Source organism: Bubalus kerabau, chromosome 8, assembly GCF_029407905.1.
Source record: "Bubalus kerabau isolate K-KA32 ecotype Philippines breed swamp buffalo chromosome 8, PCC_UOA_SB_1v2, whole genome shotgun sequence".
Lineage (NCBI taxonomy): Eukaryota > Metazoa > Chordata > Mammalia > Artiodactyla > Bovidae > Bubalus > Bubalus kerabau.
Genome location: NC_073631.1, coordinates 107,901,448 through 107,924,387, shown reverse-complemented (window position 1 = coordinate 107,924,387; position 22,940 = coordinate 107,901,448). Strand labels below are relative to the sequence as shown.

The 22,940-nt window shown below is 46.2% G+C and overlaps 1 protein-coding gene across 6 annotated transcripts in view; it reads right to left on the bottom strand.

Moving 5' to 3' along the window:
* The window catches only part of TMEM178B (transmembrane protein 178B), a 412,255-nt gene that overhangs the window by 150,578 nt on the left and 238,737 nt on the right, over nt 1–22,940 (bottom strand). Inside the window, exon 4 of one of the 6 annotated variants that reach the window (XM_055591124.1) lies at nt 20,827–22,589. The exons of the other annotated variants lie outside the window; for them this stretch is intronic. Coding sequence (XP_055447099.1) covers nt 22,389–22,589 — 201 coding nt within the window. The 3' untranslated portion in view covers nt 20,827–22,388. Of the gene's footprint in view, nt 1–20,826; nt 22,590–22,940 lie in introns of those variants that run through there. 6 annotated transcript variants of the gene reach the window in all.

Here is a 22,940-nt window from a genome sequence, read left to right as displayed (position 1 = left end):
GGGGCAGTGGTAACAGCAATGATGGCAGAAGCAACGGTCGTTGTTGTTTAATCACTAAATCATGTCTGACTCTTTGTGACCCAATGGACAGTGGTCTGCCAGGCTCCTCTGTTCATGGGATTTCGGTTGCCATTTCCTTCTCCAGGGGATCTTCCCAACCCAGGGATGGAACCCGCATCTCTTGCATTGGCAGGCAGATTCTTTACTGCTGAGCCACCTGGGAACCCCCAGAAGCAGTGGTAGTACACATTTTATAATATCCAGTTTATTGAGTCAGAGAACATGAATAGTAAAACCACACATTTACACAATTTACATTACTTTTGAAACACACTGTCCTACAGATATCATCCTCATGATAAAACTGACTGAGTCAATCCTTGTGTCAGGAACTTTATAACATTGGCTCTAAGACTCACAAGAGTCTAAACAGGTAGGTATTACTAGTCTCATCTGACACATGAAAAAAACAGAGACCTACAACAGGTAAATAAGTGCTGCCCAAGGTTACAGAGTGGATAGTGGTGGACTCAGTATTCTGTCGTTCAAGAAACATCCTCCTCCCCACCAGTCTCTCTCCAAAGGTCAGCTCTTCCCACTGCCTGTTTCTTCTAGTGAAACCTGTGGCCCAGGATTCCGAGCCCCAGTTTTTAATAGATGAGGAGATGGAGACAGACATGGGGGTCTAGGGACAGAATGCAAGTTGTGCATGGGTGGTAGTGATGTGGTGGTGATGGTGATGATGGTGGTGGTGATGGTGGTGATAATGGTGGTGGTGATGGTAGTGGTGATGGTGATGATGGTGATGATGATGGTGGTGATGGTGGTGATGGTGGTGGTGATGGTGGTGATGATGGTGGTGGTGGTGATGGTGGTGATGGTGGTGGTGATGGTGGTGGTGGTGATGGTGATGGTGATGATGATGGTGGTGATGATGGTGGTGGTGATGGTGATGATGATGGTGGTGATGATGGTGGTGATGGTGACGATGATGGTGATGATGGTGGTGGTAATGGTGATGATGATGGTGGTGATGATGGTGGTGATGGTGACGATGATGGTGATGATGGTGGTGGTGATGGTGATGATGATGGTGGTGACGATGGTGGTGGTGATGGTGATGATGATGGTGGTGGTGATGGTGGTGATGGTGGTGGTGGTGATGGTGGTGGTGGTGATGGTGGTGATGATGGTGATGGTGGTGGTGATGATGGTGGTGGTGGTGATGGTGATGATGATGGTGGTGGTGATGATGGTGGTGGTGATGGTGGTGATGATGGTGGTGGTGGTGATGATGATGGTGGTGGTGATGGTGGTGATGATGGTGATGATGATGGTGGTGGTGATGGTGATGATGATGGTGGTGGTGATGGTGGTGTTGGTGATGGTGGTGGTGATGGTGGTGGTGATGGTGATGGTGGTGGTGTTGATGGTGGTGGTGGTGATGGTGGTGGTGGTGGTGATGGTGGTGGTGGTGATGGTGATGATGATGGTGGTGGTGATGATGGTGGTGGTGATGGTGATGGTGGTGGTGGTGATGGTGGTGATGACGGTGACAGCAGTGACACTCGGAGGCAGAGAGCAGCTGAGGTGATGAAAAGACAGTGAGGGTGAGGAAGAGGAGCAAATGAAGACGTGCAGGCCCCAGGGAGGACTAGATTCATCCAGAGGGAGCCAGCAAGACACTCCCAATTGGCTCGGAAATGGCGACTCTCCAAGTCTGCCCGTGGCGAGTGATGATCACTCTTTTTCAGTTGAAAAGACCGTGAAACACTGTAAATTACAATTGTCAGTAGTGAGATGGTGTTTCATCATGTGAAATGATCTAAAGCCACAAAGCATAAAGGCTTTTTTAAACAGCAAAGTAACGGCTCCCTGCAGAGCACAAAACTTCAAGCAGAGTCGGGGCTCACTGTACCCGGAGACACTGGGAGGAAAAATAGCAAGTTTCCTCGAATGCAAGAAAAAGAACATGGTCTCAGAACCGCTGAGCACAACACACACACACGCATCATCCTTTCGGACCTCTCTCTAGTGCACTGCTCGGGCTGCCACCTGACACACTGGACCAGTCTGACAGAACCACCATGCGGCTCTGCTCCAAACCCATCCATAAGGTAGACAAGTCCCCACCACCTTGTTCTGACGGAGAGAGGTGAAGCGATGGGAAGTTTAGAGGGAAAAAAGCAGCCATCCCAAACCACACACGATATTACTATTTGGTTCAGCTTTTCTCATCTGACAGAAGTTACTAACAAACAGCAAAACTGTATTTGTGGGTTCCATTCTACCCTTCCTCCATAACCACTAAAGGTGCAAATGAGCCACAGATCTGCAAAATGCGAGGCAGTGGGAAGAAAGAGAGCTAAAGGAGCCCCCAAATCTGCATCAGCCCTGGAGACATGCCAAGATCCATGGAGGGAGGAATCCAGAGGAGAGGAGAAGGCGGAGGTAGGAGCTGCTGGACACACAGGGCCCAAGGCTGGGGCAGGAGAGACGGAAAGTATCCATTGCAAGCACCATGTATGACCTGTTCCCAGTGTCTCATCTTCCCTGACCACTCGTCCCTCTGTTTCCAGTCACTCCTTCTGCCCTGCAGCCCAGCTGCCAGGAGTTCCCTGGTGACAGAAAGCCCCTGGACTCAGTCCCTAGAGTGGTCCCCACTACAAGGCTCAGCATACGGGGTCAAGAGGACTGTCCCCAAACTCCCAGCACTAGAAGAGCCCTTTCTCCTCTACACCCTCTGCTCCAGCTCTGGGAACCTTCACAGGAGAACTAAATCAAGACAAAGAAGGAATCATTATGCACTGACTCATTCAATAAACATTTACTGATCACCCACTATGTGCTAGAAAGTGTTCTAAGAACTGGCCATACTGACATGGAGAAGACAAGGAAAGAGAGAGACACCATGAAACAGGAAACTAGTAGCTCCAGCTTAGCTAGCGGGGGTTCTAGAAGTGCTGGGCATTCGGGCAGCCCTCTCAGCTGTCAGCCTTGGTTCCTCCTCAGGGTGCTTGCCCAATTCACACAGGACCAAAACCACGAGGAAAGAGTTCCTGGCCATGCCAGCCACTCCCTTCCCATCTCTGCATCTCTGTTCTCAAGACCCAGCTGACTACACATGTCAGTTGGCTAACCCCATCTCCAGCATCCTCAGGGCAGAGCCAGGGACTGGGGCAGGAAAGAGGAGGAAGGGCAGACATGGACCTCAGTGTGTGGGGTCAGTGGTGCCAAGGAGCTCTTGGAGGACAGGACTGAGCCAAGGATCTGCACAGCACTGTCCCCTCCAGCCACCTCCCATAGGTGCCCCCTGTCCCCTCCAGTTGCATCAGACTCCCATCCCCTGACATCAATTTCCCCTCCCTTATCCAGGCCGCCCCTCTGGGAAGCCATGCCAATATGGCTCATGTGAGACTCACTGAGGCTGCACTAACCATGTCATTGTCTGCTATTGATTCATCCTCCTTGGGAGAAACTGCAGGCTCCTCACAGGAGGCGAAGATAAAGGTGAAACAAAAGAGCCTCCAGACTGTTTGTGTTCCCACCCCTCCTAGGACCTGCCTTGGATTGAGAACAATTTTCCCAATCTTTACCAGCTGCCTGGCGGCTTGCCACAGATCAATAAGTCTTCTTCAGAGTTCCAACTTGCAAAAATATTTACATAATTTAATAGAACCCTCTCCTGGATAAGGAGCTGACACTTTTAATTACCTGGATCAAGTGCTCTCCTTCTATAGGACACGGCACACACGTGGATGGAATGCCAACTACATGCATTTCCCAGGGCTTCTCCCCCTTGATCTGTAAAGGAGGGTCCTGAGATGGTGACCTCCCTGTGGGGCAGCAGGAGAGAAGGGAAAGCCACAGGTATAACTAGTGGCTTTTTCCTAATGGAAATTTCACAGTGCTCTTCCCTTTTGTCCACTGCTTTCTTCTCTACTCCCATAAACAGATGTTTACATATTCAAATACAACAGATCTTTCTCCCATTTCCAAGGAATTAGGCTGTGTATCTTCCTTAGGATTCTGCCTAGGGTAGGTGGCTCCCAGGTTTTCATCTTCAGGTCCCAAGGAGACATGACCAAGCAGTCTAGAGCTGACCATGGTAACAACCACGTGGACGATAACTCACACGAGCAAAACACCGTTGTCACAGGACAAGCACGACACCAACCTCTTAATGTACTTTACTTTTAAGCTGCATAAGAATAAACCTGCATGGAGGTATGATTATGCCCATTTTTCAGATAAGAAAAGAGAGGCTCAGAGATGTCATACAACCTACCCCCAGTCACCTACCAATAAGTTGCCGTTGATGATGTTGTTTAGTCGCTACGTTGTATTCCACTCTTTGCAACCCCATGGACTGTAGCCCGCCAGGCTCCTCTGTCCATGAGATTTCCCTGGCAAGAATAGTGGAGTGGGTTGCCATTTCCTTCTCCAGGGGATCTTCCCCACCCCAGGATCAAACCCACGTCTCCTGTGTTGGCGGATTCTGTACCCCTGAGCCACCAGGGAAGCACAATGAGTTGCTGAGCCAGAACTCAAACGCCCATAAGCCTGAGCGAAATCCTGTGTTGCGTGTCAAGCCAGGACTGAGGAAGGCCCACACATTCCCAGAAAAACTCCAGAAATCTGTCCTCGATTCTGTCCTAGGGCTGTGTGGAGTTAAGATGAATAAATGCCATACGGTTTTGGAGACTGGCCTCCCTGCCTCTGGGCCTCCTCCACCTGGGCCTGGATCCTCCCCCAGCTCGCCTCTTTCCAGGTCCTGGGAGGTGCCCACCCCCCAACCCAGGACAGCCGCTGAGGTCTCAGTCCAGCTCTGTCCAGCCCTGGCCCAGGGTGGTCAAGAATCCCATCTGTAATGCAGGCATTTCTCTCAATGCTAATGAATTTCCTTTTGGCATCTCAGACAAAAGCCATCCCCTGGCAATCATATTCTGCACAGCACCTAAAAATCGGTGGGTGTGAAGCAAATATGCAGCTCCTAACAACAATTTCCACACTTGCTAATGATTGTGTGGGCACATTTAGTTTCCCAGGCAGGAAAGCCAAATAAGAAATTGCTGAGAAAGAATCTGCCTGCAATGCAGGAGACCCGTGTTAGATCCCTGGGTTGGGAAGATCCCCTAGAGAAGGAAATGGCAACCCACTCCTGTATGCTTGCCTGGAGAATTCCATGGACAGAGGAACCTGGTGGGCTACAGTCCATAGGGTTGCAAAGAATCAGATACGACTGAGCAACTAACACTTTTCAGAGACGAGAAAGGGAATGATGGACCCAAAGTAGCTGTCCTGACTGTGACCAGGGGCTGGGCTGGGGAAGCAGAGTGTAGAAAATGGACACCCCCACACCTACACGAATCATAAGGGGTCTCAGCCTGGCTAAGGTCCACCCATCAACATGTGATAGAGACACACAAATGTCTGTGTTCAATGGTATTTTCAAGACCACAGAATTTTAGAGCTGAGTGTTTAGTGAGATGCCACTGGGACTTGTCAAAGGTAGATTTTGCTTCTGGGCCACCCTAGGGACTGCTGACCCTCTAGGAGAGGTGGAGGGGCAGGGAAGAGTGGATACAGCAATAAAGAAGTGGGTTTCTCAGCAGCTGTTAAGTCAGGGTGATCCCAGCCTAGGCCAAGGACATCAAATCTCATTACCCTCCAGGCCCTTCAACCTTCCCCTGGAAGTCCCTCAGTAAAGTGGCTTGATTCCAGGTAGATTCAAAATGGGTAGGGACACTTTTCAGCCACATGCTCTATGGTACTCACCAAGGAGAACCCTTGAAACCTACAAAAGCTGGGAGGAAGTAAGCAACAAAGCACCAAAATATACCTGTTCTCAAAATGATCACTGACGCACTTAGGCTGGGTAGTGTGGAATTTAATCTGCAACACACATGGCAAGATAAGGAAGCACTAGAGAAGGCTCACATGTTTTACATATTCCAGGTGAGATGGATGGATGGATAGATGGATGCATGGAGAGATGCACAGATAGATACGGCAGTGGAGAGCTTCCCCTGTGGGAAGGAGAGCATTGCAGGCAGAAGACAAACTCCTCTGCATTTCATGCTTCCATTTCTCTGGGCAAACTCAACCATCACCCTCCTGTCCCACATGCACACACTTGGCTTCTGTAATTTGAAAGGAATGTCTAGAAGAGATGCTTGTAAACTTCATGGACAAATCACAGGACAGGCACGTGCATCTCTAAACTGATGATTCTGCCCTGAGAGGAGATCAAACCAGTCCATCCTAAAGAATATCAACCCTGAATATTCACTGGAAGGAACTGATGCTGAAGCTCCAATACTTGACCACCTGATGCAAAGAGCCGACTCATTGGAAAAGACCCTGATGCTGGGAAAGATTGAGGGCAGGAGGAGAAGGGGACAACAGAGGACAAGATGGTTGGATAGAATCACTGAATCAATAGACATGAGTCTCAGCAAACTCCAGGAGATGGTGAAGGACAGGGAAGCCTAGTGTGCTACAGTCTATGGGGTTGCAAAGAATCAGACATGACTGAGCAACTGAACAAGAACAACCCTGAGAGGAGCGAGGGGTGGAGGAGGCAGGGAACTTGTGTAAAGAGAAGGAAGAGAATCAAATCCAGGGAGGGGAAAAGACCACCATTCCCACAGCTCCTGGGGGTCACGCTGATCACTGGTCTGAGTGAAGAGATCACGCCAGTAGAATGTGTGTGTTTGTAAGTATATGAGTCTGTGTGTAACCCATATGATGGGAATGGCAGCCCGATGAGGGTGGTAGGCCTATGAGAGATCTTCTTTTTCTTTTTGTTCATGGGTATATTCTAGTTTTTTTCAGTCCGTCTTCTCTCTGCTGTGCAGTGGTGGTCCTGGCGTATCTCTTGGCCACGTGCCTGGATGAGCCCATTTGGCTACCACTGATGTTCTGTACACTGTACTAGCAACCTGTCATTAGAATACTTTCTAAAGACTTGCCGTCTTTGTGTGAGCTTTGATTTCCCTGACCAGACTGGTTTTTAACTCTTTGTGAGCTAGGGTGGCATCTCCTGTTTTATTTTCTTTCCCTTCATTGGCTTCCTGATGATAGCAGGTCCCCTGATACTTGTTTAATTAATGGGGAAGAACAGACAGTGTAACTTGTATAAAGGCGTGCTTGTTAAGGGTTTCTGGGCCGTGGGTTCATTTCCTTCCCCTAACACAACTGCAGTAGCTATCATAGAATGTTCTGTAGAATAGAAGATGTACTAGCAGCTTGGTACCACTCGTTTTTCAGCTCCTTAGAACGAAAACACCAAGAACAAATGTCTTTACCTGAATATGTTGCAATGACAGAAAAGCTTTATCCCCGGGGACAAGGAATAAAAGGCTGCTCTGCTGACCTGATAAGGATCAGGACAAAAGGATGATGATTTGAGACAGCGGTTCCACAGGCTGTCTGCCAGCTGGTAGAATCTACTCCCCAGTCACGGGAGGAAATTGGCAATGAGGACAGTAACCACGGCAGCCAGGCCAGCCGGAGCCCCAGCTCTCCTCCTCCTGCCTTACCCGGGTGGGTGTTTGAGACTCTGCCCACACAGACACTGTTCCATGTCCCAGCCCCTGGTGGAAGGTGGAGTGACAGCTTGAGGGGTGCAGTTATTTCTTTCAGTTTACCACGGCAAGTTCCAACAGAACTCCATACAGTCTCTTGGTGGGCATCTGGGTTAACTGGTGGGAGGGCAGTAACAGAAGCTGCACAGTTTTAGGACATCCAGCATCAATGCCCAAGTCTTCCCAGTCTAAGACTTGGGGGTTGACTCTAAGGACATGAAAGCAATAAAACCCAGGAGGGTATACTATACAAAAGCTCCCCTGGTGGCTCAGCAGTAAGAATCTTCTTGGAATGCAGGAGAAATAGGAGATGTGAGTTTGATCCTTGGGTCGGGAAGATCCCCTGGAGGAGGGCATGACAACCCACTCCAGTATTCTTGCTGGGAAAATCCCATGGACAGCGGAGCCTGGCGGGCTACAGCCAATAGGATCACAAAGAGTGGGACGTGACTGAAGTGACTAAGCACGCATGCACACATGATATATAAACAGGATCAACCAGGGAAGAAGTACAGCTTATCAAAATGATGTGAGAGTCATGAGACCTGATTCTAACCACTAATTCCCTAGGTCACCTTGAGCAGGGTCCTGAAACTTTCTGAGCCTCATCTGTAGGAAGGAGTTAGAAACAAAGCTGATCTTAGGCCAGCTGGTCTTCTGAGACCCTCTGCAGGTCAATCATCCTAGGATACATTTCAGGAAGACAAAATGAAAAGCATCTTTGGCCTGGATCATTCAACCCTGGGGATGGTAAATGACCACGGCCAGGCTCCTTGGCCCACATCAGAGAAGATTCACAAGAACAGCTTCGACCTCTTTATATACAGAATAAAAACTGTATGCTGAGTGCTGCAATGGGACACAGGGAAGGGTGAAGACAGAGCAGTTTCTAAGCCAGAATGTGTTACAGGAGCAGGAACAGCTCTCCTCTCATGACTGGTCTAGACCTGGAGACCCTGAGTGACCAGTCCCATGCTCAGTAGCCCAGGGGTCTCATCTCCCAGGACTGAGCTCTTCCCACCCCATCATGGTGGCTTTTATGTGCTCGGAACTCCCGCAGCCCCAGCCTGCACCAGGGGAAGAGGAGAGGTGGGAAGAACTCCATTTGTTTCTTTTCCTCTGAGCAGATGCTGTGTCTCACAGCCCCTTCTCAGATTCCTCCCATCAAAAAAGGTATCAGATACAAGATACCACTTGTGTGAAGTTTGGACAGAATCCCAAACGGGCATCTCTCTCCACCACTACAGGAACAGTGCCTCCAGAAGAAAAGCAGTGACCAGAAAGAAAAATACACACCTTCTCCCTCAGTCAGCCTCCCTCCTTCCTTCTCCACTTATGGGACAGAAGTGAGTGTGCAACCCAAGGTCTTATGACACATATAAATGATGTGATTCCAAAGTTGGGATGCAAAACGTATCCAACTCTCTGCAACCCCATGGACTGTAGCCTACAAGGCTTCTCCGTCCATGAGATTTTCAAGGCAAGAGTCCCAGAATGGGTTGCCAGTTCCTTCTCCAGGGAATCTTCCCAACCCAGGGATAGAACCTGGGTCTCCCGCATTGTGGGCAGACGCTTTACCCTCTGTGCCACCAGGGAAGTAGTGGGAAAGGTGAGGAGGGATAAATTAGGAGTTTAGGATCAACAGACACACACTACTATATATGAAATCAATAAACAACAAGGACCTACTGTACAGCATCAGTTCAGTTCAGTTCAGTCGCTCAGTCAAGTCCGACTCTTTGTGACCCCATGAATCGCAGCACGCCAGGCCTCCCTGTCCATCACCAACTCCCGGAGTTCACTCAGACTCACGTCCATCAAGTCAGTGATGCCTTCCAGCCATCTCATCCTCTGTCGTCCCCTTCTCCTCTTGCCCCCAATCCCTCCCAGCATCAGAGTCTTTTCCAATGAGTCAACTCTTCGCATGAGGTGGCCAAAGTACTGGAGTTTCAGCTTTAGCATCATTCCTTCTAAAGAAATCCTGGGGCTGATCTCCTTCAGAATGAACTGGCTAGATCTCCTTGCAGTCCAAGGAACTCTCAAGAGTCTTCTCCAACACCACAGTTCAAAAGCATCAATTCTTCGGCGCTCAGCCTTCTTCACAGTCCAACTCTCACATCCATACATGACCACAGGAAAAACCATAGCCTTGACTAGACATACCTTTGTTGGCAAAGTAATGTCTCTGCTTTTGAATACGCTATCTAGGTTGGTTGGCAAGAATACACAGAAGAACTGTACAAAAAAGATCTTCATGACCCAGATAATCACGATGGTGTGATCACTCACCTAGAGCCAGACATCCTGGAATGTGAAGTCAAGTGGGCCTTAGAAAGCATCACTACGAACAAAGCTAGTGGAGGTGATGGAATTCCAGTTGAGCTATTCCAAATGCTGAAAGATGATGCTGTGAAAGTGCTGCACTCAATATGCCAGCAAATTTGGAAAACTCAGCAGTGGCCACAGGACTGGAAAAGGTCAGTTTTCATTCCAATCCCAAAGAAAGGCAATGCCAAAGAATGCTCAAACTACCGCACAATTGCACTCATCTCACACGCTAGTAAAGTAATGCTCAAAATTCCCCAAGCCAGGCTTCAGCAATATGTGAACTGTGAACTTCCAGATGTTCAAGCTGGTTTTAGAAAAGGCAGAGGAACCAGAGATCAAATTGCCAACATCTGCTGGATCATGGAAAAAGCAAGGGAGTTCCAGAAAAACACCTATTTCTGCTTTATTGACTATGCCAAAGCCTTTGACTGTGTGGATCACAATAAACTGTGGAAAATTCTGAAAGAGATGGGAATACCAGACCACCTGATCTGCCTCTTGAGAAATTTGTATGTAGGTCAGGAAGCAACAGTTAGAACTGGACATGGAACAACAGACTTGTTTCAAATAGGAAAAGGAGTACATCAAGGCTATATATTGTCACCCTGCTTATTTAACTTATATGCAGAGTACATCATGAAAAACGCTGCACTGGAAGAAACACAAGCTGGAATCAAGATTGCTGGGAGAAATATCAATAACCTCAGATATGCAGATGACACCACCCTTATGGCAGAAAGTGAAGAGGAACTAAAAAGCCTCTTGATGAAGGTGAAAGTGGAGAGTGAAAAAGTTGGCTTAAAGCTCAACATTCAGAAAACGAAGATCATGGCATCTGGTTCCCATCACTTCATGGGAAATAGATGGGGAAACAGTAGAAACAGTGTGTCAGACTTTATTTTTGGGGGCTCCAAAATCACTGCAGATGGTGACTGCAGCCATGAAATTAAAAGATGCTTACTCCTTGGAAGGAAAGTTATGACCAACCTAGATAGCATATTCAAAAGCAGAGACATTACTTTGCCAACAAAGGTTTGTCTAGTCAAGGCTATGGTTTTTCCTGTGGTCATGTATGGATGTGAGAGTTGGACTGTGAAGAAGGCTGAGCGCCGAAGAATTGATGCTTTTGAACTGTGGTGTTGGAGAAGACTCTTGAGAGTCCCTTGGACTGCAAGGAGATCCAACCAGTCCTTTCTAAAGGAGATCAGCCCTGGGATTTCTTTAGAAGGAATGATGCTAAAGCTGAAACTCCAGTACTTTGGCCACCTCATGAGAAGAGTTGACTCATTGGAAAAGACTCTGATGCTGGGAGGGATTGGGGGCAAGAGGAGAAGGGGATGACAGAGGATGAGATGGCTGGATGGCATCACTGACTTGATGGACGTGAGTCTGAGTGAACTCCGGGAGTTGGTGATGGACAGGGAGGCCTGGTGTGCTACGATTCATGGGGTCACAAAGAGTCGGACACGACTGAGCGACTGATCTGATCTGATCTAGGTTGGTCATAACTTTCCTTCCAAGGAGTAAGCGTCTTTTAATTTCATGGCTGCAGTCAGCATCTGCAGTGATTTTGAAGCCCAAAAAAATAAAGTCTGACATTATTTCCACTGTTTCCCCGTCTATTTCCCATGAAGTGATGGGACCAGATGCCATGATCTTCGTTTTCTGAATGTTGAGCTTTAAGCCAACTTTTTCACTCTCCACTTTCACTTTCATCAAGAGGCTTTTTAGTTTCTCTTCACTGTATTCAATATCTTACAATAACCTATACTGGGAAAAAATCTGAAAAGAAAGCATATATGTACATATATATGTGTGTGTATATATATGCTGAATCACTTTGCTTTGAAACTAACACAACATTGTAAGTCAACTATACTTCAATTAAAAAAATTTAAATTAAAAAAAAAAAGCATTCACTTAGTGACCATACTGAATTACACACACCCTAAATGGGTGTGGTGCGGGTTTAGAAATAGCAGAGAAGATACCCCTGAAATTACTTTCTACCACTTTGCCCCAGTTATGCCATAATTTAGGATACATAAGCCTCATAAAACTCCACGATGTTCACTGCAGTTTAACTTATCCCCATTTTACAGACCACATCTTACATATCCTATGCCAGTCTCATCTTCTCTATTCCTCATTTCAACTGCAAAATGCATTAAAGACTGAGTAATAAACCACCAGGATCTGTGGTGGTGCTAAAATATAATTTAAGAGCATTCCCTGAAAGACACTGAGATTCTTAAAATGCCCTTCCAGTATGTGCATTAATAAAGTTAGACACCGGAGGTGGAGGAGGAGTTGGAGGTTCAGGGTATCAGATCATCACCCAAATCTGAGTCTCTGAATAAAATAAATACGGCTTTCTTTGAAAGACCAAAATATCAAAGTGTGTTGCCTAAAAAAGAAATTTCATCCTGTAGCCACATTATGCATTCATGGCAAAAGGCAGATATTAATCTTGGGCTATACACAGACTATCTGAAAGAGGCCAAGTTCAAAGAACAAAGTTCACAGATCTTATAGCAAGCATGTTCTAGGGTCAGTTACATTGAGAGTTGTAATGTAAAGAAAGCTGAGCGCCAAAGAGTTGATGCTTTTGAACTATGGTGTTGGAGAAGACTCTTGAGAGTCCCTTGGACTGCAAGGAGAGCCAACCAGTCCATTCTAAAAGAGATCAGCCCTGGGTGTACATTAGAGGAAGTGATGCTGAAGCTGAAACTCCAATACTTTGGCCACCTGATGCGAAGAGCTGACTCATTGGAAAAGACCCTGATGCTGGGAACGATTGAGGGCAGGAGGAGAAGGGGACGATAGAGGATGAGATGGTTCGATGGCATCACCAACACAATGGACATGGGTTTGGGTAAACTCAAGGAGTTGGTGATGGACAGGGAGGCCTGGTGTGCTGCAGTCCATGGTGTCGTATAGAGTCAGACATGACTGAGCAACTGAACTGAACTGAAATTGAACACTATCAGTATGAAAATAAGAGCATTGTAAGCTGCCACTAGACCATCCCTGGGAACACGTGTCTCCTGAGGAAAATTAGGCTGGCCGTCTGCATCACCAGCACTGCTTGCCTTCGGGTCCAGGTGTCTCTGGGAATCACATGAAATGAGCTGGAAACTGGGATCGCATCCTTTCTGATCATGGCTGGACATGATGGAGAGAGGATGCCTGGGTGTATAAATTCACATTCACATACGTCTACCTGCCCAGGGCCAGCTTCCAGCAGAGAAAGAGAATGTGTCAAATGGTAAAGCAAACAGTTTTCTTTATCCTCCTCCCTCTCCTTTCAGCACCTCCTCCATCATCCTCAACCTGCCTTTCCAGCTCCATCCCCAAAGTTGTGCCTTCATTTAGAATCTTACAGGTGCTCGTGAGCTTCATCTAGAAATTAAAGGCTAACAGTTGGGTTAGACACCATGTCTTTCTTTTCTGCCCCCAGAAGGGATTTGAACCTGTACATTATACATTGGTAAAAACCCATGGAATACACACCACCAAGAGTAAACCCTCACCTAAACTATGGACCTCACTGTTTGGACTAGAGTTGCGTTGCTCAATTCAGTAGTCCAGGGCATGTGTGACTACTTAAATTCAAATTCATCTCACACGCTACTAAAGTAATGCTCAAAATTCTCCAAGCCAGGCTTCAGCAATATGTGGACCGTGAACTTCCAGATGTTCAAGCTGGTTTTAGAAAAGGCAGAGGAACCAGAGATCAAATTGCTAACATCCGCTGATCATCAAAAAAGCAAGAGAGTTCCAGAAGAACATCTATTTCTGCTTTATTGACTATGCCAAAGCCTTTGACTGTGTGGATCGCAATAAACTGTGGAAAATTCTGAAAGAGATGGGAATACCAGACCACCTGACCTGCCTCTTGAGAAACCTGTATGCAGGTCAGGAAGTATCAGTTCGAACTGGACATGGAACAACAGACTGGTTCCAAATAGGAAAAGGAGTACGTCAAGGCTGTATATTGTCACCCTGCTTATTTAACTTATATGCAGAGTACATCATGAGAAATGCTGGGCTGGAAGAAGCACAAGCTGGAATCAAGATTGCTGGGAGAAATATCAATAACCTCAGATATGCAGATGACACCACCCTTATGGCAGAAAGTGAAGAAGAACTAAAGAGCCTCTTGATGAAAGTGAAAGAGGAGAGTGAAAAAGTTGGCTTAAAGCTCAACATTCAGAAAACTAAGATCATGGCATCCAGTCCCATTACTTCATGGCAAATAGATGTGGAAACAGTGGCTGACTTTATTTTTTTGGGCTCCAAAATCACTGCAGAGGGTGATAGCAGCCATGAAATTAAAAAACACTTGATCGTAGAGATATTACTTTGCCAACAAAGGTCCATCTAGTCAAGGCTATGGTTTTTCAGTAGTCATGTATGGATGTGAGAGTTGGATTACAAAGAAAGCTGAGCACTGAAGAATTGATGTTTTGAACTGTGGTATTGGAGAAGACTCTTGAGAGTCCCTTAGACTGCAAGGAGAGCCAACCAGTCCATCCTAAAGGAGATCAGTCCTGGGTGTACATTGAAGGGACTGATGCTGAAGCTGAAACTCCAATACTTTGGCCACCTGATGTGAAGAGCTGACTCATTTGAAAAGACCCTGATGCTGGGAAAGATTGAGGGCAGGAGGAGAAGGGGACGACAGAGGATGAGATGGTTGGATGGAATCACCGACACAAGGGACATGGGTTTTGGTGGACTCTTGGAGATGGTGATGGACAGGGAGGTCTGGCGTGCTGTGGTTCATGGGGTCGCAAGGAGTCGGACACGACTGAGCGACTGAACTGAAATTCAATTCACTTCCTCAGTCACATTCACCACATCCCAAGGGCTCAACAGACCCATGTGGCTAGTGGCTACTGTATTGGACAGGACCACACCGACACAGAACACTGTTACTGCAGAAAGAACCACTAGACAAGGCTAGCCTAAAGCACGGACCCACAACCTTTTTATGGAAAGGGTTATAAAGTAAGAGTTTTAGGTTTTGTGAGCCAACCAAATTACCCACTATAACTACTTAGCACTGCCTCACAGTGTGGAAACAGCCATAGACAATATGCAAATGAATGGGTACTGTTGTGTTCCAATAAAACTTTATTTATAACAATGAAATTTGGTTCCTAGAGGAACCATTCCTGATCCAGGGACATCTGACTCCCGGGAGGTCTTAAATTACTGCAGGGCATCTAACCACAGGCACCACAAGTAGTAGCTGTGGACTGACTAAATAAATAATATGTCTAGCATATACCTGGACCTTTATTTATCAGACTATCTCTATATTATCATGATGGATAAAATACAAATCCATTTAAAGCCATTACTGCTTTCAAAGGAGCATATGCCGTTGTATATTATTCTCAAGAAATGAACCATGAAGTTTGTCTCTTTTATTATGTTTCTGTAATACAAGTAATACATCTTTGGTTTAGAAAAATGAGAAAGCAGAATTTAAAAAATAGGAAAGGAAAAGGGGATTATCTAAGTTCCTACTCAGGAGATTTTTAGCCACTGTTAATAAACACATATATGATTGCTTTGTTTACAGCTATATTCTTCGTATCTAGAACAGTGCTGAATGCATGATAGGTGCTCAATAAATACTTGTCAAATGAAAAAAAAAGACTATTACAAAAATAGGAGTGTTCATAAACAGATTTTAGGAATTCTTTAACTTTACTACATTAGTAATGCTGGGTGGATGTAAGAGTTTCCGGCATGATCTATGGTTTTTTGATAGACTATCAAAGGGATCTGTGACCTAAGAAGGTAGAGAACCTCCCCCCCACAGTCATTCCCAGGCGTGAACCCACAGGCCTGTACATTTCTGACCATCGATGACTGAACTCCCTAGAGAAGCAGGCATTTTTCCCAGGGCAGTCTTCTATAACTAACTGAAGCCATCCATCTGAATTCAAACCATCCCAGGTGGAAGAGCTGCTGGGTTTAAACAGAATTCACTAGAGAAAAATGGGGAAGGAGGTTTTTATGTCTTTTTCTAAGTCTGGAGACAAGGATCCAGCTACAGAGAAACATTTTCTGTAGTCTTCCCAAGAAGTTCAAGCTTTTTTCACCTTCTTGGGGCCCTGTCAGTTCAGGAGGCTCGAGCATGATCTTAATGAGGTCAGACCATAAGCCGATCCCTGTAAGGACGAGTTAAAGACAGAGGCCCGTCTGAGGACCAGCAGCGAACACGGTTCTTTTATCTCTGGAAGACCCTCCTGGGGATGTTCTCCCAGCGGGTAGGCAGTGAAGACAAAGGCACAGCATCCAGTTAGCACTGTCAACAATGAAGACTTAACACAGAGAGAGGGGGAAAGTTATCTTCCTCAAAACACTTTGATAATCTGGGGAAATGACTTGAGATTTATAGAAACCCATTTAGAGTTCTTTCAGGCATTCTACCTGCATCTGTTTCATAAGGAAGCAAATTGAGGTTTCTTCTCTGACTCTTCACAATATAGCACCATCAAATCAGTGCCATTAATTGCTAAGAGTAAAGGGCTTTCCGATGCCTAATGAGATCTTTAGGAAAGCAGCCTCTTTAGAAGCAGTTCTATTTATAGACCATGCATTTTCCCGGCCTCCCTCTCTGATCAGAGCCTGGGGAGGAGGCAGGAATTTTTTGCTTCTCAGAAAATGATCACCTGCCCCTCCCTGCTTATTCCCCACCTGGAATCCTAAACCAATTATGACATCCTAATCATTTCCAAGAGCAACCACTATGCTGTCACAAAGAGAGGATTATGACTTCAAACCCAGATCTAGCTAAGAGCTAATCATCTGGTTCAGAAACAAAAGGCCCTGTTTGTATGCAAATGGACACAGTTATCAAGAATCTGCAGAAATAACAACTGAAATCTACGATAAACAGATTTACGGCTAAAACGAGATGTGTGCTTCCAAATTTGCACACCAAAAAGTGGCAGATGATTCTTTAAAGGGACATTATACCCTGACTCAAAACCACGATGACAAAAATCCCCTAAAATCTAATAGCTGCATCGATCAACTGTGTTAGAAAGCCAACCTGCACCTTAAATGAGACACTGCCGTAAAAAGAATTTGTTCAAGGCAGACGGCTTCTCACACATTAAGTCTGAAACTCAGCTCCCGACCCCCACCCCACCCACTGTCCTTGTGGACAGAGCATTTATCCTGATCATTCTCTGTTCATGGCAGGGCTGATCTTCGTTACTCAGGACACAAACCCTGAAATCATCTCCTTCTCTTGCTCTCACACTTCACATCTGAGCTGTCAGTAAATGTGCCTGGGTCAGAGTACAAAGTCCTCTCCCTCCTCCTCCCTGCCACGCTGCTAACCCAAGCTATTACCATCTGCAACCTGGACTATTGAAATACCCACAGCTCGTCTCTCTGCCTCTGATTTTGCTCTGCCTTCAGGCTGTATCCTATTAAATATGTCATATTATATCACTTTGATCGACTCTCCAGTGGCTTCCCTTTCAGGAACCAATGGCCCCAAATAATCTGCCTCCTTCCTACCTCTCTCAAATCATCTCCCACTAAGCTCTCCCTCACTCACTCTCCTCCAAGTTCATGACCTCCAGGGAATTTCTTGAACACGCCGATGTCCAGACCTCAGGGCCTTTGCACTTGAATTTCTGTCTGGAATGCCTTTCCTCTCGTATTCCCATGACTGGCTCTCTCATGCCTCTATTTTCAAAAGCCCCTGCTCACCAAGGCCTTTCCTCACAACCCTTCTCAAAAATCTCCATTTCTGCTCCCATCACAGTATTTCCTATCTCTTGCCACATTATTTTTTTCTACTTAGCACTTATAACCCAGCATACTTCATCATGTATTTATCTCGTGCATCATCTCTGTCTCATAATAAAATGTAAGCTCCAAAAGAGCAAGGATTTTTGTCTTTTCTGCTCATGAATGAATCACTGCTCTGGTGCCTGGTACAGTGCATGGCACTCAGTGAATACTTGTTGAATGTATGAACTCTGAAAATATAGTAATCAGCACTCCACATGTTAATTAAAAGTTATAAACAAAATGGAATTGGAAAAAATTAGAAACAACCTAAATGCCTCTGAACATGAAATTGGTCAGATAGGGATGCAGCCATAAACCAATACACTGTTCAGCCCTTAAAATAATGATGTAGTGTTTATTCACTAATGTGAAAGGATTCCCCCAACAGATTAAGTCAAACAGGAAGACTGCAAAACAGGAAGTACAGTATTATCACAGTGTAAAGTATTATATAAGTATCATGTGTATGCATCACCTCTATTTACTACAAAACTCCATTTGTGCATGTATTTGCACGGATAGATTGATGGTTGACAGAGAGATGAGAAAAGAGAGAGAAAGAGATCAAGCGATTATAGTAGAAAAATTTAAGGAGATTTTTTTGCTTTCTTTATTCTTTTTGCATCGGATTTTCTACACTGAGCAGCTTCTAAACAGAATTTTGTAAGGAGAGTTTTCTCTTTTAACATTTACCAAGGGTTAGCTACCTGTGAAGAGCTGACTAGACTTAACACCTCATAACGGCCTTCAAACCATTTCAGTCCAATCTTCCAGAAGCACACAGCAGACTTTTCAGAATTCCAAAGGAAGTCCTAGGCCCTTCCCTGACAATGAAAGCACATGTAAGGAAATGATAAAAGATAAACAGTCAAGCTCATGACTGTTTTGTGAGGAAAGGAGGCCCTCAGAACAAAAATCTCTTGCCTACCTGGCCACACAATCTCATCTGCAGGTCTCATTCTTCAAGATCAGATAATTGAGTCTGCTGGCCGCCCCAGGCACACCCAGCACCACGCCTCTGCGCTAGTTACGGCCATGCCTGGAATGCCCTGTCCTTCTGCACTTGCTCGAGTCCCCTTCCTCCATGAAGCCTTCTGACCCTCTCAATCCCACCAACTCACGCTTCCAGTATTTCTAATTGACACCGAGGACATATTCCTCGGCCTTGTTGGTTGTCATGATGATGATTATTGTTAATAACAATATAAACAGCAATGTGTATTGTGCGCCCATGACAGGGCAGATAGGGAAGATACAGAAGATGAATGGCACAGGCTGGTCCCGGGCCTTGGATCATTTTCGGACTTCCAGCCAGTCTTCGCGCTTCAAATTTGATTTCAACCTCGCTGTTTCCCAGCACAACTCAGAGGCTGTTTGCACAATTTAGGAACTCCACAAATAGATGCTGGTGATAACGATGATGAACCCAGGCTGTCTCCAGTCAGTGGGAAATAGCTTTTGCATCTGTTTAAATCCAAGCCCCGCGGGTTCTGGGGCAAGGGCTAAATGCTGGGGCCTGAGCTTCTCCATTCCTGCCTGCACATGAGACCCATCTGGGGAGCAATTTTTTTAATGCTGACAATTAGGCCCCAGACAAGCACATCAGAAACCCCACTGGGGCCTGGATATCAGTCCTCTTTGAAGCTCTCCAGGTGACCCAGTGGCCAGCAGGGCTGAGAACTATGGCTCTGGCCTGAAGGCTATTCAGCCACACATTCTTCCTTTGTGTCCTACTCAGGCCTGGAGCAAAATCACAGGCAGCGGAACCACCATTGAGTGCTGAAAGCCATTTTCAAGGAATCACGGCCCACTGGGGAGGGAAGCCTGAGCAGGCCACAAGTGATGACCAGTGATTGCCCGTGCCCCCCTCTCTGGCGTGGCTTCCTCTTGAAGCCTGATCTTGGTCCTCAGGGCCTCTGACCAGTGCAGTGGAGGTGTGCATGACAACCAATAAATGTCACTTGCCACGGGGGTTAGTGAGGCTTCACTGTTCACACAGGTGGCACCTTCAACACACGAGGGCAGAGATGCTCAAGACCATGGGGCCAACCGCTTCAGGACAGGCATCATGGAAGTGTCTGACCTCCTGGACAGGATGGACAAGAACCACCAGCCCCGTACTGGAGGTGAGTCTGTAGCTGGTCTGGAGATACTCAGGGCTATAGATCTGGTCTTGGCTGCCCCCGAACACTGAGCCGCACACTGCCAGCCGCACAGGCTTTCAGTGGGTCCTTAGTGGCCAGAAATTCCTTTCTCTATAGAGACAAGTCATACTCCAACAGACTTCACTTTCTCAAGAATCATGTCCATGGGATGATGTTTCACCACTGACTGTGATGAGGCTTATTCTCAACCAAGGACTCTGAGGGAATCCAGGTGAGCTAAAATGGGAAAGCAAATTGCAAGAAGCCTCTTCGACTCTGGAAGCCTTCCCCTGTAAGAAAGGCTAGTGGCTAACCTCATAGACAGGGTGCTGCAGCTCAGAGATTAAAAGCAGGAGCTGGACTCAGACCTCCCAGGTCCAAATCCCTTGCTACTTATTAGCTGTGTGACCTCGAGCCAGTTACTTAACCTCTCTATGCCGTAGTTTCTTTTTCGGCAAAATGGGATGATCCTGGGAATATCTCCATTGTAGATTTGTTTGTGGATTAAATTCAGGGTAAGAGTTGAAGTATTTAACAAATGGAATAGCAATGACATGTTGAATGAGTGAATGAATGAATGCATACATGGCCGGATGAGTGAATAAGGAAAGGATTCCAGGACTCACTCAAGGTGGAGAAGGGTCTAAGGCTCCAGGTACGGGGGCTGCAGGAGACAGGAGTCCAAGGAACCAGAGTGGGATCATCTGGCCTCCGAGGACTGAGGAGACAGACCACCCTTTGAGCTCTCACAAGGCTCAGAAACTGTAAGTCATGTTTCTTCTCTTCCAGAGCTCACTCCAGCCACAGAAGTCATCTGGACTTCTCCAGCTCAAATGCACTTGCCTGATAGAGGTCCCTAAACCAACCTAAGAGCCAACGTGTGATAAATGCATATGCTGTACTGAGCCGCCAATACTTCCAGTCCTCACATCACTCTTCTAAGTCAGGCTTGCTAGATCCCCAGTGGATGGGGCGGGGGGCACTGAGGCACTAGGGTGCTAAGAAACTTGCCTACAATCTCACAGCTAGTGAATGGAAAAGCATAGAACGCATTCCAAATGGCCTTTTTATTTCTTTAATGGACCATTTTTAAAATATCTATTGAATTTGTTACATTGCTTCTGTTTTACATTCTGGTTTTTTGGCCTCAATACATGCGCGATCAGTTCAGTTCAGTTCAGTTCAGTCGCTCAGTTGTGTCCGACTCTTTGCGACCCCATGAATCGCAGCACACCAGGCCTCCCTGTCCATCACCAACTCCCGGAGCTCACTCAGACTGATGTCCATCGAGTCAGTGATGCCATCTAGCCATCTCATCCTCTGTCATCCCCTTCTCCTCCTGCCCTCAATCCCTCCCAGCATCAGAGTCTTTTCCAATGAGTCAACTCTTCGCATGAGGTGGCTAAAGTACTGGAGTTTCAGCTTTAGCATCATTCCTTCCAAAGAAATCCCAGGGTTGATCTCCTTCAGAATGGGCTGGTTGGATCTCCTTGCAGTCCAAGGGACTCTCAAGAGTCTTCTCCAACACCACAGTTCAAAAGCATCAATTCTTCGGCGCCCAGCCTTCTTCACAGTCCAACTCTCACATCCATACATGACCACTGGAAAAACCACAGCCTTGGCTGTGCAATATTAGCTCCCTAACCAGGGATAAAGCCCACACCCCCCTGCATTGGAAGGTGAAGTCTTAACCACAGACCACCAGGTAAGTCCCTCAAGTGGTCTTTAAATGGGCGTTAAACCCCATTGTTCTGAACCCTGATGGTCAGAAGAGAGACACATGGACACAATCAGAAAGACAGTTCTTCCATCCCATTCTTTAGAAGATGGCCCCTCTATGAGATATTTCACCATCAAAAAAAAAAAATGTCTAGTTCTCCCTTTTCTTGGCAAGATACTAAGCTAAAGTTCAAACTACTTTGGGGACCAAAGGCTAACCAAATGGGCCCCAATACTGCCATTGCCACGTCTTTAGAGGAAGATGAGTCTTCTGTCTGTGGGATCAAGCTACAAAAGACAAGAAGCTTCAGAGAAAAGGCTGTCAGTCTGTCAATGAGGGTCTCTTTTCCTAAAGAAAACCTTATGGGAACCACTACACTGGTGGCCAGGTGCTCAAAAGCCAATTTATTTCTAGAGTGACTCTTCTATGCTCTTGTTCTAAATACAGTAGTCCACTTAGGTCACCATCTCTCTTGATTTTATGCTATTCTTAAACCTTCTGCTTTGCATTTTATCTTCTGGAGATCAGAAAGAATCCCATTTTTCAGTCTTTGACAATTCTCTCCATTACAGTCACCAAATTTTTTTGCAATTGCTTAAAACTTGGTAAAAATTGTTCATTTTTTTTGGCACAGTATATCATATTCAAGCTTGGATCCAAGGTAAGCATTTCTGGCACATATGGTTAAAAAAAAAAAAAGATCTCCTTAACTGAATTAAGACAGCATGGGAGATACACATTCATTTAGCCCATTTTCAAACGTTGCTTTCTAGCAGTTTAACAATATTTGACAGTATTATTCTTAGCACATGTGGTGGAGCTGGTGTGTTGCTCTCTATAAGGTAACAGATATTGCAAAAGCAAGATGAGCTGCGAATCAGATAGACTTAAAGTAGCAAAGTTCCAGATGTCTGCTACAGGCTTCTGAGGGGTAGGCTCAGGTTTGGTTGTAAAACAGTCTGGCAACATGGAACAGGGCTGAAGAGAGGAGACACATTTTAGTCCCTAATACATTTCTATTTCCCCTTGAGTGGCAAGTAGTGGTGCCCTGCTACTGCTTGTAATAGTAGTGATGGAGTAGTGCCCTACTCCGAGTGAAAACATTTTAAGCTCAGAAAAAAGAAAGAAAGAAAGAAAGTGAAGTCGCTCAGTCGTGTCCAGCTCTTTGCGACCCCATGGACTGCAGCCTACCAGGCTCCTCCGTCCATGGGATTCTCCAGGCAAGAATACTGGAGTGGGTTGCCATTTCCTTCTCCAGGGGATCTTCCCAACCCAGGAATCGAACCCAGGTCTCCCACATTGCAGGCAGACGCTTTAACCTCTGAGCCA